The following is a 16,979-nucleotide window of genomic DNA, read 5'->3' on the forward strand; positions in this document are numbered from 1 at the left end:
GTATCTTAGGAAGGAGGGGATTTTTAAAAAATTGGTCACGTCTGCACCTCTCTAAAAATCAGTGTCTTCTCGCGTAGACAGAAAATGATTGACAATTCAATTGAAGCAAAAAGCAAACACAAAACCATTTGAAACAACAGTGGTAAAGTCACTTCCTTTATTTTCCAATAGAAAGGAACAACACTCAAGATTCAACACCGTTCAGAGAATAATAAATACTAGTAAGTGACGATTGAGGTATATCGATAAAGAAACGGATATGATCGGCAGTAAAAAGTTCAAAGTCTAAAAAAGAGAATGATTGCCATTCAGATCAACATAACCACTACCACCTAGTGTCATTAGGAGAGTGAAACAGTGCTAAATACAAAGTCATAAACGGTATTGAAACAACGTTCGTGCATAATAACAATTGTAACGTTTACAGATGATAACTTGTGACAATAGGTTCTACATAAGCTGCCTTGTGACATGGCTCATCCTTAATTTCTTCACATACAACTTCTTCTCCAAGCATTTTTTTAGACTGGCCATGCTGGCTCTAGCTTGGGTGCCATCCTAGTTGTTTTCTTTTTTTAAAATATAAAAGGGAAGTCACAGCGCCACCATGCGTTTCCTCAGCAAACAGCAGCTGCAATGTGCCTGAGCTTGTCACAAGATAACAAACACTGAAGGTGAATTATAAGTACAAGAGTAACCAATCTTCCAAACAGTTTGATCTGTAGAAACAACTACCTGTACATCACCTACAAGTTGGCTACAGCACATTCTCATACGAACTGTCATAGCAGGATCTGTGGCTTTTTGATGTCCATACTGGAAGAAGGAATGATCCTAGCCTAAACTTTTTTTGAAAGACATTTGTGAAGACTACAATACTTTACCATCACAGTTTCTGTCATCACTTCAGCAATTATGAAAAAAATGTTTCTGCTTTTTGTACATCAACAAGATTTAATGTTACTGTCGTCACAGTCAATGCTCCAGGGAGTTAGCAGGATTTTGGAAAATAAGGTTTTCTAGAATACCGTACACATCATGTACATGTAGTAGGAAATGATGTACTCTCACCACAAGATCGTTCACACCAGCACACAGAACACTGCAAGAATGCACCATCTCATCACAGTCTTTTGAAACAGATGCATTTCTCCTAGATATAGAAATGTATACTATTGTCACAAATGAGGGGGGGGGGAGAGACTGTGCATTCACAGAACACACAAGGGCTCTTTTCTTCATCTGGTGGTCAAAACTGAAACCTGTAGTTCTGTATTTTGTCCTACAGTGTTTGAACTGTTATATGTATGTTGCTGAAGCTTCTGTGTCCAATACAGCTGTAGATAAGCTACCGTAACTTACAATATCCCAAAGCTACTCTAACTCTTAAAGACGGCTACAGTTCTCAACATGTGGCACAGCAAACTCTGTACAAAACATTCAGTTCTTTGGAAAACATACAGACAAGAACTGGTACGTGTGCCCTCACCATTCTCTTACAATCATGGCACACCTTTGTACAAAGATACATATCAACACTACATTTGGAGACAAAGTCTTTTATGTGTACGGTAGGCTGACCATCTTGGTAAAACAGAAACTTTACATGTATAACAAGTTAAACAGTATAAACAGGTAGGTAGAAATAAGAACACTGAATAAGGTAAAAATCGTGAAGAGATATCTACAGCTTAAATTCAAAAACTCACTTCTACAATCTTCCCCCTATTTGGTGACCATCTGTGACTTATCAAAGCATTCCAAAATATCATTCCTCAAAACAAATCTTACTTCTGAAAAGCTCATGACATGACTTATGGGGAAGATTTTCTGGGATATACATGTACATTCCAACATGCTATCTGATCAGGTTATGAGTTACTCAGATTCATCATAGCTCCTCAACTTTACTTTCTGAGAACCATAACATGAAGTGTGGACATAGTCCTATAGGCAGCTAGTCCTTAAATCCTGTGGTTAAAGTTTTGATCACAACAAAACAGAGAAAGGCATTGAATAAATCTAAAGACAAACAGAACACTGAACCAATGCAAAAATGTCTAAAACGACAAATAACTCCTTTTTGTACATCCCTTATTCTTAACGATTATTGTGTTGATGTACAACTTCAAACAACATCAACAATAACCCTATGATACAAATGAAGCACCTTTCACAGGGGGTTAAGCACCTTTGGAAGTCTGAATCTTCAATGCTGCAATGATGTGCTATCTTCAGTGCTGTAACTGGAATATCTATGTAATACTCCTGAATCAAAAACATCGATGTCACTAGGACCCATACCTCTATGTTACCTATCTGCATCCACTGAAATGGAAGTGTTTTGCTGTATCGTGAAAGTCTAAAACGCTTCCCTGGAAAGATGAGTGCTGTAAGGATATGATATGTCTGTATCATGGCTGTCACAGCCATAGAGCCACACTCTGCGCGTCGTCAGGGATTGTACAGTGGCATTGATGATTTGTACAGTGTCACTTGGTACTTTATTGTTATATCGCAGGCTGTTCATGACAGGGTAGATCACTAAATGGGTGGTGTGTTGATAAAGTCCTTGAAAGTTTGGGATGCCTGTGGTGTTCTCTCTGAAGCATGATGTCTTCCAGTATAAAAAAAGTTGGTGTGACACCATGATTATCAAAACTTTCAAAATTCAACAGGGAGAAAAACTTGTCAACCTCATACTTAATTTTAGCTTACGGAGACTTGTTGCGATAAATGTTGAAGAGTTTTGTCATACGTAATATTGTCATAACAGCAAAAACATCTCCACTATTTTCAAAGTCAACCAAGGCAGAATATGCAGTGGATGTTTTTCCAAAAACCCAACAATCTTGTCCCAAAGGTACGGGCTGGAAATACTGTGTTCAACTGGTTCTAATAAACAGTTTACTCTTTGCATATGAACCACGTCAGTATACAATCCCCATAATTAGACAAAAATAAGTATGGTACATATCGAAAACGGGCACCACTAAAATCATCGTAGCTCCCAGACCATCTAATGCAGGATTGCTGCATCCAGCCCTCACCCTTCAGGGTGCCAGCATTATCAGCTTGTCCTCTTTGATGGCCATTGGCTCGTCTCTGCCACAGGCAAACTGCTGGCATGCCTCTGGGGACACCTGGGCGCAGGATCGCACATCAACCTTCAGGAGGTTGGGGCAACGACTCAGCAGTTTTAGGCTGTCATCTGTCAACTTCTGGCAACCCGTCAAATTGATGTCCGTCAGCGACTCTCGGATTGGTGACCCCTCCACGGTAAGCAGTTCCATGCAACTGTCACTGATCTGGGTGGGTAGAAATATGTCCACTTTCAGTCAGTCAAGAAGAAAAGTTTGTTCTAGAACCAGATTCTGTACATTTCCTGAACCAAGACCAGCCATTTAGGTTGACATCTTCTAATATAAAAGCGTGGTTGACGTAATGAAGAACTATTGGTCACATTAGTATAGATCCCTATGCAATATCAAGCACTAATACAGCATTTCTTTTTCTTGTAACATTTCCATACTAGTTGCTTGACTCACTTAATCAACATCCTTTCAACTTGGCCACCTATAGACTTCTTTGCTGGTTAAAAATTTTAAGATTATCAGATTATCTTTGACAGTTCAAACATCTCTTACATGTGAAATTCAACAGGCTATCTAGATTTCTTTCAAAAGCTACTGAGACTTAAACATTGCTGGTGTAACCATAACCTTCTTCAAGCTAAGGGTGCATTCATTGTTGCAGTAGAGTAGTCAGCAGGTTGAGGGTTACCTTGGTGCAGTAGCTGAGGTCCAGGTGACTGAGGTGGGGCATGTGCTTCACCAGAAGCTGGATAGTTCCTTCTGCGACGTCACAGCCAGCCAACCGCAGGTCAGTCATCATTCGCAAACGGCTCCTGGATTAGCAAAACGACAACAGCATGAAGTTATATGACAAACACTAAATCAATGATTTAATCATCAAGTTATGACGGTAGCCAGAAAAACTTTGAACGATCTCAAACTACATTTCTAGCAAAACCCTCAGATGTTAAGAATGACCAACCATGTTGAACATGTGTCATGACACACTACAGAAGTCAAAGTTTCTTCATGGAAGTCCATGTTCAATGATGGGCCCCCATGCATTCCCCTTACACCTTACACTTTCCACTAGAGGCTGTGACCGCTGTGACCAAAAATTTGACAGATCGTTCAAATAACTTCATGGGTACAGAAAGATTTTTAAAAACATTTTGGTGTGTTTTGCTGTCCTTTAAATCATACCGATACTTTTATACACATGTATCTTGCATCATGTTCCAGTATTAAAATGAAGGGATACAAAAATCCAAGTTGGCTTTCTGTCTAGTTGAAAGGGGGCATTACAAAACATTCAGGCTCTAATTTCTCATGAGCGTTAACTTATCCTGCTATCCTTTAGCACACTGAAGTAGACATTTGGCACCCAATTTTCTATTGGTTAGAGTTAGGCAGCAGGGAGAAGGTTAAGAATACATATGTCTCCCGAGACAGACCTGTTGTCTGGAGCCCCGGGGCGGTCAGCAGGGGGGGAAAGGAGGTCCTTCATGGTAGAGTCTTTGATCCCCTCAGCCCAGCACAGGTTGAGTGAGCGCAGCAGTGGACATGTGGAGGTGCACAGGGCCGAGACTCCCGACCACGCACAGCCGGACAGGACCAGGTGCTTCAGGGTAGGCAGCCTGGAGGGGTCACAAACATGGTACATAGGTCTGGTGAAATGTGTGTGTTTAATGCTACAAACATGGTACATGGGTCTGCTGTACTGTCTTCAATATCTGAGATCCTGAGGTATTGGATGGTGTGACACTGTTAGTTACCTTACTTGCAACTGGCAATACAAAAACTGTTTGTAAACTTTCAGATTCTTCCTCATCTTAAGTTCAGCTTAATTACAAGTTTCTAGTCTTTGTTTCTCCCACTGACCTCTGAATCAGCCAACTCAGGTGTCTTCTGGGCACGTTGGTCCAGCTCAGGTCAAGGGTCATAGGTTGGCGTCGGACCACGCCCTCCAGCATGCTGGGGTTCAACGTCCTGGCATAACTCAGGTCAATGACCTTCCACAGGCGATGGTCGTTCCCCCAACGATTCCAGGTCTTACATGTGGCCAGGCACCTATATGGTATAGGGAACACCATTGGTCATCTGATAGGTCATAGGTCATCTGTTATCTGATAGGTAATCATAGGTGTATAAGGAACATCATTGGTCATCTGTTATTTGATAGGTAACAATCACTATCTGACTGTCATCACTGAGTCAGCTACTGAAATCACAAAAAAAAAGGTTTGCCTTGTCTTGTTGAACACAACATTGTTGAACAAAGGTCCAAACAAACAAAACAAAACAAACAACATACTCATGTGTTTTCAAAAATCCTAACACAACTCAATATTGAAACATAGAAAGGTATCTGAAAATTAACTCATCAAATCATCATCAAATTTGACATCATACATTTTTTGACTGTCCTTTTCATCTGCCTTTTCCTTGCAAAAGACATCATCATTCTTTGGTACATACATGTACATGTATATTAGAATCTGATTCTGGGAGAGAAGCATGAATTTGAATTAGGAACTCTAAACGGTACATTTGCCATGTGCACAAATACAGTACGCTACTAGTAGTACTATATGTACATAGCAACAAGAACTTGTAGATGATGATATTGTGCTGATGATTTGAAAAAAGTTAAACATAACAATGAAAATAAACTCCTTGAATACTAAGCCACCCTAGGATAGTGTAAGCTAGCCAAAAATTTCTGGAAGTAAAAAGGGGCATAAGAAGCACTGAAAGAATGGAGCACAAGTAAAAATCAGTAACTGCAGAGGCACTCAGATTTAAGACAGTGGTACAAAACAAGCTTCACAGCGTTCAACATTAGTTGCAGATAAACTGTGCACATTACACACAAGAAACCAGCAGCAAAGGAGGTTTCCTGCATTACCGTACATGGTGCACTACGGTAGGTTGCACAATGAACACAAGTTGTACAGTTGCACAAGAAGACATGCAACTGTATAACCCCTTGTTTTGTACACTGTATAGCCAGCCAACATGACACTGTTGCATCCAGTATGTAGCATCCAGTATGAACAACCCAGCAAGGCATAACTCTATGCTAATCAGAGGTTTTGCTGATTTGAATCAAAGTTCCGTACTGGGGGGAACTGTTGGACGGCTGGTTCAGGCGGTGAAACGTACACCAGCGGTTCCACGTCTTGCACACGGCCATGCAACTGCAGGAACAACCAATCACGTCATGTGGAACTTAAAAGTAGATCAGAATCTGAATTTGTATCTAAATTTAGTAACCATTGATTCTTTTTTTTGCTACAACTTGGAGCTGGTAAGACTGGTATCTTCTTTCTAAGTTACTCAAAGTTACTATGGCAAAAAGAGATTTTGGAGTGATGTTTGTCATGGTATGAATTAGATTTTCGGTGATTGGAGTCAAAATATTGATTAGACATCAACCATAATTTTGTCCAGTCCTTGAAAAGATTCTGGCTATCACTGTGGCAATATTCATCTTTGACTTTTATATTTTGAAAAAAGCGACTGAAAATCGAACATACTAAAGAGGATTGAAAACTTTTATTTGAGATTAAAGTTTTCTGTGTTTGATTGGATTATGGTACGTCTCCAATTTGTTGGGAGACAATGGAGAATCTGAGTCTTGCAATGTGGTCCTAACCTGCACAGTTCCTTGTTGGCCAGGTACTGGAAAATCAGCATCCACAGTTTCCGTGGCAACGGATGATTAGTCCCATCATTCAATTTCATGCTGTCGTTTGGTGGGCTGATTGGCCGTGGACGGATCACTCGCTGTTCTAACTTCAACGGTCTCGCTGGGGACGGGGGTCGCGCTTTACGTCCGCGAGGGCTGCGGCGTAGGTTTGGTGGGCCACGTTTGACCAGTGTGATTGGCTGGCTATGTCCGTTAACGGCTCCTGACAGTTTCTTCCCAAACGCTTTCTTGCTGCCATGTTTGTCCTTGTCAAGGTCACTTGTGCCAGGTCGGGGAGACTCGGAATGATGTCGTTTCTTCTTCAAACTTCTGTTGTTTTCTGAACGCTGCAAACAATTAAACACAAAACCAATGAACACTTACACCATTCAAATACATCTAGCCGGACTAAAACAAGTATTTCATATTCATTCTCTGAAAAGGTACGGTACCAAGCACAGTAACTGTTGCATTAACTCAAATTAAGTGATACATTATCTTTGTGCATGTGTGAAACCTTAACCTTTAGCATGCTAAGGTAACCATTTGGCACCAAATTTGTATTGGTTATAGGGTTCAGTAGCAGGGAGAAGGTTAATCAAAAGTAACATTACTGATTGGTAAATTACTGAGTGTGTCTCTCTTGCTCTTTAACCCTCTCTCTGCTGCCTAACCCCATGACAAAGAGAATTGGGTACCAAACGGCTACTTCAGTGTGCTAAAGGTTAAAGAGACAAGCTCTTGAACTTGTACCAGAAAACTAACCAGTGATTCGTTGCTCCTTGCTCTCTTTCCTGGGTGCTTGCTTTCTTCAATTGTGCTTCCCTAAAGTTTGATGAAAACAAACACAACAGTTCGTCAGTGACTTGAAACTCCAATGATCCTTAAGCTATACCAGATTCATTGATACAGATTGGATTGGATTGACCCTGTGATGCAACATTGCAGCCAAACAAGTATTGTATTAGAAGTAGCATTCAATATTTGATTATCATTATTATTGATTCAAGACATTTTTCAAAAGTCTTAAGGTAATCAAACAATAGGAATCACAACCCCATTTACCTTCTTTGGTGAGTCATCAGACACTTCGCTACTCGTACTTGATCCCTGAAATCATTAATCATTGGTACACAATTAGCTTTTAGAAAAAACGTTTAAAAATCACACCCAATTGCTTCTCATTAAGAACATTTTGCATTGTAAAAATGTGCAGTTATAAAAAAGTTGATTGAAGCAAAGGAAAAACAGCATCTATCAACAAGTAGATTTGTCCTTTCCTTAGATAATCACATTTTATTTTCTACTTTGAAAAAAATGTCTATGAGCACATTAACATGTTTGGTGCTGTAGCTCTTGTAAAGAAGATCATGGGAAAGGAACAAGAAGACCTACCTTTCTCTTTTTGCCAGTCGGACTGTCACCATCTGCAGTTCTACCTTCAGCTGCATGGGGTCTCTTCATCACTCTGCACATCATCTGAAATCAGAAACATCACAAGTCCATGAGACCACCACAATTGCATTCATAAATCTTTGATAAGTCTAACTAGATAAAGATGGGTTGGTCTTTGTTTATTCAAAATCAATTACTATAGTCAAACCTGCCCAAGAAGACCACTCAGGGGGCAGATCTGGTCTATGTGGACAGATGGTCACTGTAGACAGGATTCTTAATGCTTGTGTCAATGGGAGAAATTATCTAAGGGACCAGTAAATGTGGTCATATAGGCTAGGTGGTCCTTATGAAGAGGTGGTCACTTGTACAGGTCTGATTGTTGCAGACCCACCTTCTCAGTCTTCCCCTCCAGACTACACTTCGGACACTCCCAGCTGTTGGGCAGGTCGTCGTTGACCACCCCCTCCCCCTCACACTGGAGACAGTCGGGGTGCACGATCTCCCCACAGATCACACACTCCATCAGCGTGGTGTCGCTCTCCTCATCACGGTCATCCGCACCACAGACCTTACAGGAGGCGTTGTTTGGTAGAGCAGGCTGCGAATGCAAAGGGAAGACTTATTACTGAAAGGGTTCCGTACATATTTTCGTAATTTGTATGATTTTGTCTCTGTTAAGCAGTGCTGGACATGTGTTAATTTTTGTGTTATATATTTATTTTTATTATAATTCTTATTACACCGCCTGTACCATGCGTGTCTGTAGGTTTTCGAAAACTGAATAAAACGAACACTGCACACTGGATACATCTCCCTTGTATAACTAGTGCACAACAGAATTGTTTCAACTGCGATCTTATAACACTGCAAAACCCTCCTTACCTCCATACCTTGAAATACTACCGCAAAAGCAAACAAATTTACAATACATGTAGCGAATTTCCCATCCTTACCCTGATACACTTTCTCCTGATGCAGCTCTGTTTCATGCGTCCAGGGCCGCCATATTTCTTCATGTCCTTGCAGAAGTGGCACTCCCCGCAGTCCCCCCGCGTGCAGGCCTCGCACTGCCGACACCTGGTCCGCCGACGGCTGATGTTTCCCGTCGCCGACTTCATCTTGGGTTTGGTCGCACTGCCAGAGGCACCGTAGGTCTTCTTCTTTACAGGCTAGTGGCACAGAAATTAAGTTGGCATCAGGAATATAATGATTGTACATGACAAACAGAATGTTGTACTACAGGTTGTACTACAGGTTGTACTACAGGTTGTACTACAAATATACAAACTATAATTAGCTCCGCGAAGGAGGTCAGTGACCTCCAACGGGGGTATCATACTATGTCGGTAGTTATTGGTGTCACGATGATGGATGATGATTTTGGCACCTTGGCAATATTTTCAGGTAATGCAGAATTTTGGAACGAAACTCCCATTTTGAAAGTACTGTATCTGTTGGTCGCCTAATGGTAGCCTGTACAACACATCTCTCACTGCCAGGAACTAATTAGCTACTCTCCAAGCTGCCTTGGTTACTGCCTAGTTTTATAATAAACAACTACCTGGACGTACATGGAAACAGGTGAAACTTTTCAAGAAATTGTTATTCCTGGTAAAGAGGAACCAAACACCATAGCTTACATGACAAACAACATAATTACTTCACTGAGGTTTGTGTCCTATGGTACTTTTGTTTGTCTTGTACAAATCAATCAATCCTTCATGGGCATTTGTACAAATAAATTGTGATATGGGCTGGGGCTGTTAAGATGTCCATACATGTAAATTTTGGTGCAAAGTATGAACACAATGTAATTGTAGGTAGACAGGAATATATCATCTCCATCCATTCCTGTGGAACCTGAATATGCTGTAGTCTCTACACCTACACAGGTGTGTACAGCGAACTAGGTAAGAATGTACAGGTGTGCACACCTTAATTCTGTTCTCAGACTGTGGCCAGTAGATAGAAGGCTTCCCCGTGGCTGACTCCTCCTCCTTGTCTGGCTTGTGTTCTTCCAGCAATGTCTGAGGTCATAACATAAACACCACTTGCATTGCAATCAAAAGACTACATTTTTTTTAAAAAACAGCACATTTAAGTCACGAACATCCTCCAGTTTAATTTGGGACTACTTCCTATATTTCAGTGATGTTAAACCCGAATCTCTTAATATCACATCCAGTATGTGAAAATGAAGTTAGAAATATGTAGCAGTCATTGATGACCCCCTAGGAATTAGACAATGGGAACTGGAGCTAGAATTCTGGGAACAGGAGCCAGAATTCTGGGAACTGGACCCAGAATTATGTTTCCAGAATTATGTTTCCAGAATTAGCCCAATTCTACAGAATTCTGCAATATGTGACTTTAAACCAACCTTGACATCCTTCAGCAGGCTTTCCGGGTCTGTCAGTGCATCTGGGACGTTCCTCTTGTTGGCCGGCTGTTTCTCCAGCCTGTCCACCAGATACTCCAGCCCCTCCAGCTCATACTTGGTCAGGTGGACGTACGGCCGCTCCTCCCCCGACCCTGAACCAGCCGCTTTCTCACTCCCAGCATGCTCTGTTTTAGTGTTCTCTGATTCTTTCTCCTCCGCATCATTCTCCATCTGATTGTCCTTTGTCTTTTTGAAATCTGATTGGCTCACAGATTTCTTTTCGAACTTTGCTGGCTTTGGTGATACGGATCTCTCCTCTGGGAGTGACTCCTTAGATTTGCTGTCATCCTCCTCGTCTTCCATTCCTCTCACTCTTGTCCTGCGTGTTCTGGTGCCGACCCTTGGCCCACCATTGACCTTTGACTCTTCCCCTTTGTCCCTGTCCCCATTCACATGATGTCCATTTTGCTGTTTCCTTGTGTCATTAGTGTCCTCCAAGTCGTCCCTCTCTTTCTTTACGGGGGTGGTTCGTCCCTCTTTGGCGCAGACGCGGACGTTCTCCGTGACCTTGGACTCGAGGATGACCTTGAGCTGAGTGGCTTCCTGTGAATCTTCGTCGTCTCTATCCAAAATCTCCTTATTCAGATACGTCTTGCCTGGAAGACATTAAGAAAGTAAGTAAACATAGTATGATCTCATCTTTCCTACCAAGGTACACAGTAACTTTCACTGAACTAATAAACATGTAGCCAAACTGACCTTCCTTACTGTAAACAATATTACAAAGTCATCTGGCAAAAAATGAGATGATCCTAGAACAGACATAATGCACAGAAATAATATGGACATACTTCTTTCCTACTCAAGATAATTTCCTTTTTTTGCAGTTCACCTCGAAGTTTGCACATGCCAATGACCGACCGTAAACTGATCCTGCACGTAAACTGGTAACATTACATACACTATTTACCAGTCGTTCTGATAAAAGTATGATTGTCCCAGATTTCCCTACCTGTGAGACAGCTGAGGTACTGGTCCAGCAGGTACCAGTGGATTTCTTCATAGAACGGGTAACGAAACTTCATGGGCACCTGGGGAGGGGGGAAAGATAATAATCTGTCAATCACGCCTGTCCAACAGTTACGAAAGAACACATATCACTTACTGACAAAGTTGGAGCTTCTTCCTCAGAAGAAATCATTTCATATATCTTTGGGAAAAATGGTGGATTAGTTTTGACAATACCTTCAAAAGACTTGCACTGTATTTCAGAAAAATTCAAAAGACTTGCACTGCATTTTAGAAAAATAGCTAGAGCCTGGGTGAACGTGGGTAACACTACAATGGCCTGAATAAGCATGAAAGACATACTTAACTTCCCCAAATATTGTTGGCTTTTTATGTGCACATCAGGTCCTGCAAATTTTTGTGCTATTTTAAGACATTTCAGGATACAAGGCTTCTGTTTATGGTTCCAGTACAAATACATAGATCATGATGTAGTATTTGTGGACAGGCTAACAACACACTTAAGAACACACGTCTAAAAGAAGTCGTACAACGATTGTAAGTCCTTTAACCTTTAGCACACTGAAGTAGCTGTTTGGCACCGCATTGTCTATTGGTTACAGAGTTAGGCAGCAGGGAGAAGGTTAAAAGAGCACGAGTCTAACCACAGTCTACCCACCCCATCTCCCCATCTAATGACACAGTGCAGCTGGGTGTGTTCCCATGACCCCAGCTGACCTATGACATGCACGCACTCCCACCTTTGTCTACATAACAAAGGACTGTGGCATGTACAACGTAGGTCGCCGGTCGGAATATTTACATAGTACAGACATTGTTGTGTGGCATATCTAGATCTGTATGAACAAATCCTTCAACATGTATGTTCTGGAGTATGATTTATCTTTATGATATCTGCATATTTTCAAACTGTTTTAGTCTGGTGATAGTCTTCTTCTGCCCTGCACATCAGTCAATGGGGACATGCAGTTACATAATTGAACATTACTCAATGGAGCATGAAATGGTACATTCTACACTAGAGCATTCCTGACTGCAGCTACTTTCTGGATATTCATTATTCATGAACATCCAGGAAGTCAGTTACAGTCAGGGATTCTCTGTAGAATGTAGAGCATCCTTGACTGCAACTGACTTCCTGGATATCAACTATTCATTGGGTAGACATAACTTAAGATGTATATATTCTCACACAAAAAAATATCCCATTTACACTTAAGTCTTATACACGTATGTTAAGATACCAATATCCATGTTAACTGTGTTCCTCAAAAACACAACATATCCATCACTGTAAAAGTAAAACCACTGAAACAAAAGGGCAACACTACTTCCTGATTGTCTTAAAATATCTTAAACATCTTTTAACTACATGTAAGAAATACCTTGCCCAATGATGGACTGATTACTTCAAGAAATACAGTCTAAAGACTGCAGAAAGTCTTCAGTGTCAGACATTACCTAGATTGTTGAAAGAAGCCACAGTTGTACATTTTTGGACCATCCTGCCTGACAGGACCACCCACCTATATTAGGGAATGTCTGCCTCCATGTTGTCAAGAAAGGAATTGTGGGACAGGTAAGGTAACAAACTGTTCCCCTCTTCACATGCCCTTTTCCTGGCACTACCTAACGAGGACACCTAGTGATGATTATCAGTATTGCACAAAAAGATTACACTGCAAAAATATACCGATCCCATAGCCCCACCTCCATCTAAGAAATGCCAAATAAAAACATAAAAATTGCAAAAAATTTAATGAACTGCAGCCATTCTCTCACTGGTTGAACGGCTGAATGCTATTCCCTCATTTGTCAAACCGCTAATTATGATGAACAGTGAGGATTAGTCTATTCCATCACAGCTAGTTCATCAGAACTTACGTGTGTTCTATCCTCGATGTCCCAGACTCTGAACTGTGCAGGGATGCTGAAGCTGTGGAGAAAGTTTCCTCCAAACACCAGGGAGTCCTTAGGTGTGTACACAGCATGGATCCAGCCTAGGGGGAAGACAATTATATTGTTAGACTTTAATGTAATTATTAGCTCAAAGAAGGAGCTCCAGCACTGACAAGAGGTATTGGTTCTGTTTGCTGTGTGTTTGCACCAGAACTCAACATCGTGTTGATGGATTTGTATGAATTTAGGTATGTTGATAGTTATCAAGGTACATGAGGGTACACAATTTGGGACCCTCTAGCACCTTTTCCAGGTACAGCAGCATCACAGACCGACACCTCCTTGCTGATGATAAAGTGGTATAGTCTATAGACAGCTGGTCTAGGGCTATGGCATTAAGAAATTCACAAAAACTCGAAATATTTCATGGAGGTATGACATTTTCAATTTCTTGTTATACAAGAGATAATACAGTTGATATAGAAAAAGATGATATTTGTCAGGATCAGGACAATTTGGCCCTTTACCAACTCAGCCCAGTCAACTCGACCAGGGTTAGTGTGTTGGGCAAAGTTGACCAGGGTGTTGGGCCCAGTTGATCTGATTCGCCATAGGCCGAGTTGGTAAACGGCCGTAGCATCCAACATCCATATCTATCCATCTCCCCACCTGTAGGTATGAAGAAGGTGTAGCCCTCCTCCAGGCGAACCCGGGCACATTTCTTCACCATGTCCCCAAAGAACAGGTCTCCCTGCTTCCCCGACAGGACCCACTTCTCGTACAGCTCCAGGTTCTCAGGGGTCGGCGGGATCAGCCAAAACACCTGGTGATGCAACAACAGACATTATTGTAAATGCATTGAAGTTAAGGGTATGTACTTTCGCGGTACAGAGAAAATTGAGTGCTTGCGGTGGATTTAAGTTCACGTTTGAAACAATAGTAGTGCTACAGTCACAGAATGGAAACACTTTTCGCGGGGGTTTACAGCAAACCGCAAACATAAAACCACCGCAAACATTTTTGCATTTATAGTATCACATCTGATGTTCTAAAGTCAAAACTGTACGAGTGACCACCTCTACATAAGGACCACCTGGCCGATGTCTTCTCTTTTTCGTGGTCCCTTAGATATTTATTCCCATTGACACAAGCATTGAGAATCCTGTCTATAGTGACCACCTGTCTACATAGATCAGATTTTATTAGTCCCCTGAGTGGTCTTCTTGGGCAGTTTTGACGATGTTTTCTATTAGTGTCTAGTTGAATTACTGTATTTTCTTGTTAAAATTTTGAATTTGGTTGGAAACTCTATACTGCAAGTTGTATCAAACAGTAACAGTTACACAGAAAACCATTTTCTTCAGCTATGCCAGCAACTTTAATATTTGTGGATATAATGATTACAAATGACTGTGGTGCTAGACATGCTGTTCTCACTTTGGACATATTTATATAATACCCCGTAACTCTCAAATGATCAAACTTTATCAGAACTGAAACATTCTGAAAATTTGCTGAACGACCGTCTGGGTTTCATCTACACCATCCTGTGTTTGTTGTTTGTCAGAGGCTGTCCTACGCCTCATTGATCAGTGCCTGTTTGTATTGCCTCATGGTCAGGACTTAAGCTGTGCAATTTGTCAGGCAACATGACACAGGCTGTGTGATGCAAACCTAAATTATACTACTGAGGGGAAAGATACTTCTTTCATGTTCCACACATTTGATTGGTAACAGTCTGAAATGTCTGACCGTTTCCAAATTTTATCCAGTTGCTTGAGTAACTGTGACCTTGTGTAAAGGTAATAGGAGTTACACCATGCGGGTAACAGCTAGTCAAACAATAGATTTTGGAAACAGTCAAACTTTTCAGGCAGCATCCACTATTTTTCAGGTAGCATCCACTACCTTTCGTCAGTGACATTGAGAAAGGTAGAGGATGCTATCAGAAAAAACAGTGACACTGTCACTGACGAACGATAAGTGGATGCTACCCGAAACGTCTGACCGTTTCCAAAATCTATCCAGTTGCTTTACTTAAAAGTAACTGTTACCCTGCGTATCTTATTACCTGGATGTCTATCCTTCACAGAAGTAGTTATACCGCACTCTGACTAGCCCCTACCTTTCCTCCATGCAGGATGTGGTACCACACAGACGTCCCTCCAAAGTCCACATGGAAGTCTGTATAACAACCTTTCACACTCATCAGACAGTATCTGGAGAGGAAAGACACAATTAAACAGTCAATAGTTTGCAATGGGAATTTTTGTACGAACAGTCACTTTACTTCAATACTTTAGTTGACATAGAATAAGAGGTTAAAAAGCTCAACAGATAACAATGTCCAACAATGGTTAAAGGGCACTCAAGGTATTTGCAAGTACATGTAGCCTGGGTACCATCCTCCGTAGTAACCACTTCCTCAATGGTTAGCAAGCGAAAAGATTGAGGCAGCACGAGGCAGCAGTTAATACGGAGGATGGTACCCAGGCTAATTTGAAAGACAATGCAGTTCAAAAATCAAAGAGTTCCAAACACCCAAAATCTTGTGAGATTCTTTGTGCTGGGTGTCAAATTGCACCACCTAAATGACGCACAAAAGCAGCCAGAAGAAGTCATCCGTTGGAAGACTGGGGATTACAGACTCTGCGAGCTTTTAAAAAGCTCTTCTGTGCCACGGTCTAACGAAACCATCTTGGAAACTGGCGCCATGAATTTATTACCTCTTTGAAAGTGGGTCGTGTGCGTCGGCCGGTGGTAAAAAAGTAGACTGTGGATTATGTACAGACGATGTCTGATGAGGTGATAATAAGTTTGGTCGTTTTACCGCTTGAGAAATGGAAAGTATCGGTATGTGATGGTCCATAGAGGGTTGAGCGGTAGCAAAAAACGGGGAGGAAAAAAACGGGTGGTGTCAGTCAGAAAATGTCACGATCTTCCCTCCTGCCCAAGTCATACAGCAGGAACATCGATCAGCCGACGAGTCTGTAAAATGACATTTTCGGCAGTAATACTAGCCTCTACCAGGCTTCAGACGTGGCTGGAAAGCGTACAAATCGGCCAAATAGAGGAGGTGGCCAGCCCATAGATACGATTTGCCACGTCAGGAGGTCTTATTCTTAACCCCTTCAAGGCTTGATTGTATCAACTCCTCTATTTGGCCAATTTCTACTCTTCCCAGTCACGTCTGGAGCCTGGTAGAGGCCACAATAATACGCCCGGCGTTCTCTCTATCAATCATCACTCGATTTTAAGAGATCGGCCGATGTTCGTATTCAAAGTCCTCGGGCCCCGTCCAATGTGATGGGGTTGATCTTCAGGTAAAAAAAAAATACTCAAGACTCCAGTCTCAAGCGATTTTAAATTAGACGACCTTCTGGTGATCAACAAACATTTTTGGCAGTAAATACGCCCGGCGTTCTTTCGATCATCGCTATATTTTAAGAGATCAGCCGATGTTCGTAGCTCTTCGGGCCCCGCACAACGTGATGGGGTTGATTTTCGG

At 41.5% G+C, this 16,979-nt stretch overlaps 1 protein-coding gene across 2 annotated transcripts in view; it reads right to left on the reverse strand.

The window, feature by feature from the left end:
- Positions 1–143: 143 nt before the first annotated feature.
- The window catches only part of LOC136442196 (lysine-specific demethylase 2A-like), a 58,891-nt gene continuing 42,055 nt past the window's right edge, over positions 144–16,979 (reverse strand). Inside the window, exons 7-23 of one of the 2 annotated variants that reach the window (XM_066438936.1) lie at positions 15,597–15,690; positions 14,141–14,294; positions 13,457–13,572; positions 11,556–11,634; positions 10,544–11,199; positions 10,098–10,190; positions 9,117–9,332; positions 8,555–8,761; positions 8,161–8,244; positions 7,831–7,875; positions 7,531–7,590; positions 6,733–7,112; positions 6,197–6,274; positions 4,956–5,144; positions 4,529–4,711; positions 3,784–3,907; positions 144–3,308 (exon numbers count right to left, since the gene is read on the reverse strand). In XM_066438936.1, coding sequence (XP_066295033.1) covers positions 3,054–3,308; positions 3,784–3,907; positions 4,529–4,711; positions 4,956–5,144; positions 6,197–6,274; positions 6,733–7,112; positions 7,531–7,590; positions 7,831–7,875; positions 8,161–8,244; positions 8,555–8,761; positions 9,117–9,332; positions 10,098–10,190; positions 10,544–11,199; positions 11,556–11,634; positions 13,457–13,572; positions 14,141–14,294; positions 15,597–15,690 — 3,013 coding nt within the window. In that variant the 3' untranslated portion in view covers positions 144–3,053. The remainder of the gene's footprint in view (positions 3,309–3,783; positions 3,908–4,528; positions 4,712–4,955; positions 5,145–6,196; positions 6,275–6,732; positions 7,113–7,530; positions 7,591–7,830; positions 7,876–8,160; positions 8,245–8,554; positions 8,762–9,116; positions 9,333–10,097; positions 10,191–10,543; positions 11,200–11,555; positions 11,635–13,456; positions 13,573–14,140; positions 14,295–15,596; positions 15,691–16,979) is intronic. The other variant, XM_066438945.1, reaches the window with a different exon arrangement.

Source organism: Branchiostoma lanceolatum, chromosome 1, assembly GCF_035083965.1.
Source record: "Branchiostoma lanceolatum isolate klBraLanc5 chromosome 1, klBraLanc5.hap2, whole genome shotgun sequence".
NCBI lineage: Eukaryota > Metazoa > Chordata > Leptocardii > Amphioxiformes > Branchiostomatidae > Branchiostoma > Branchiostoma lanceolatum.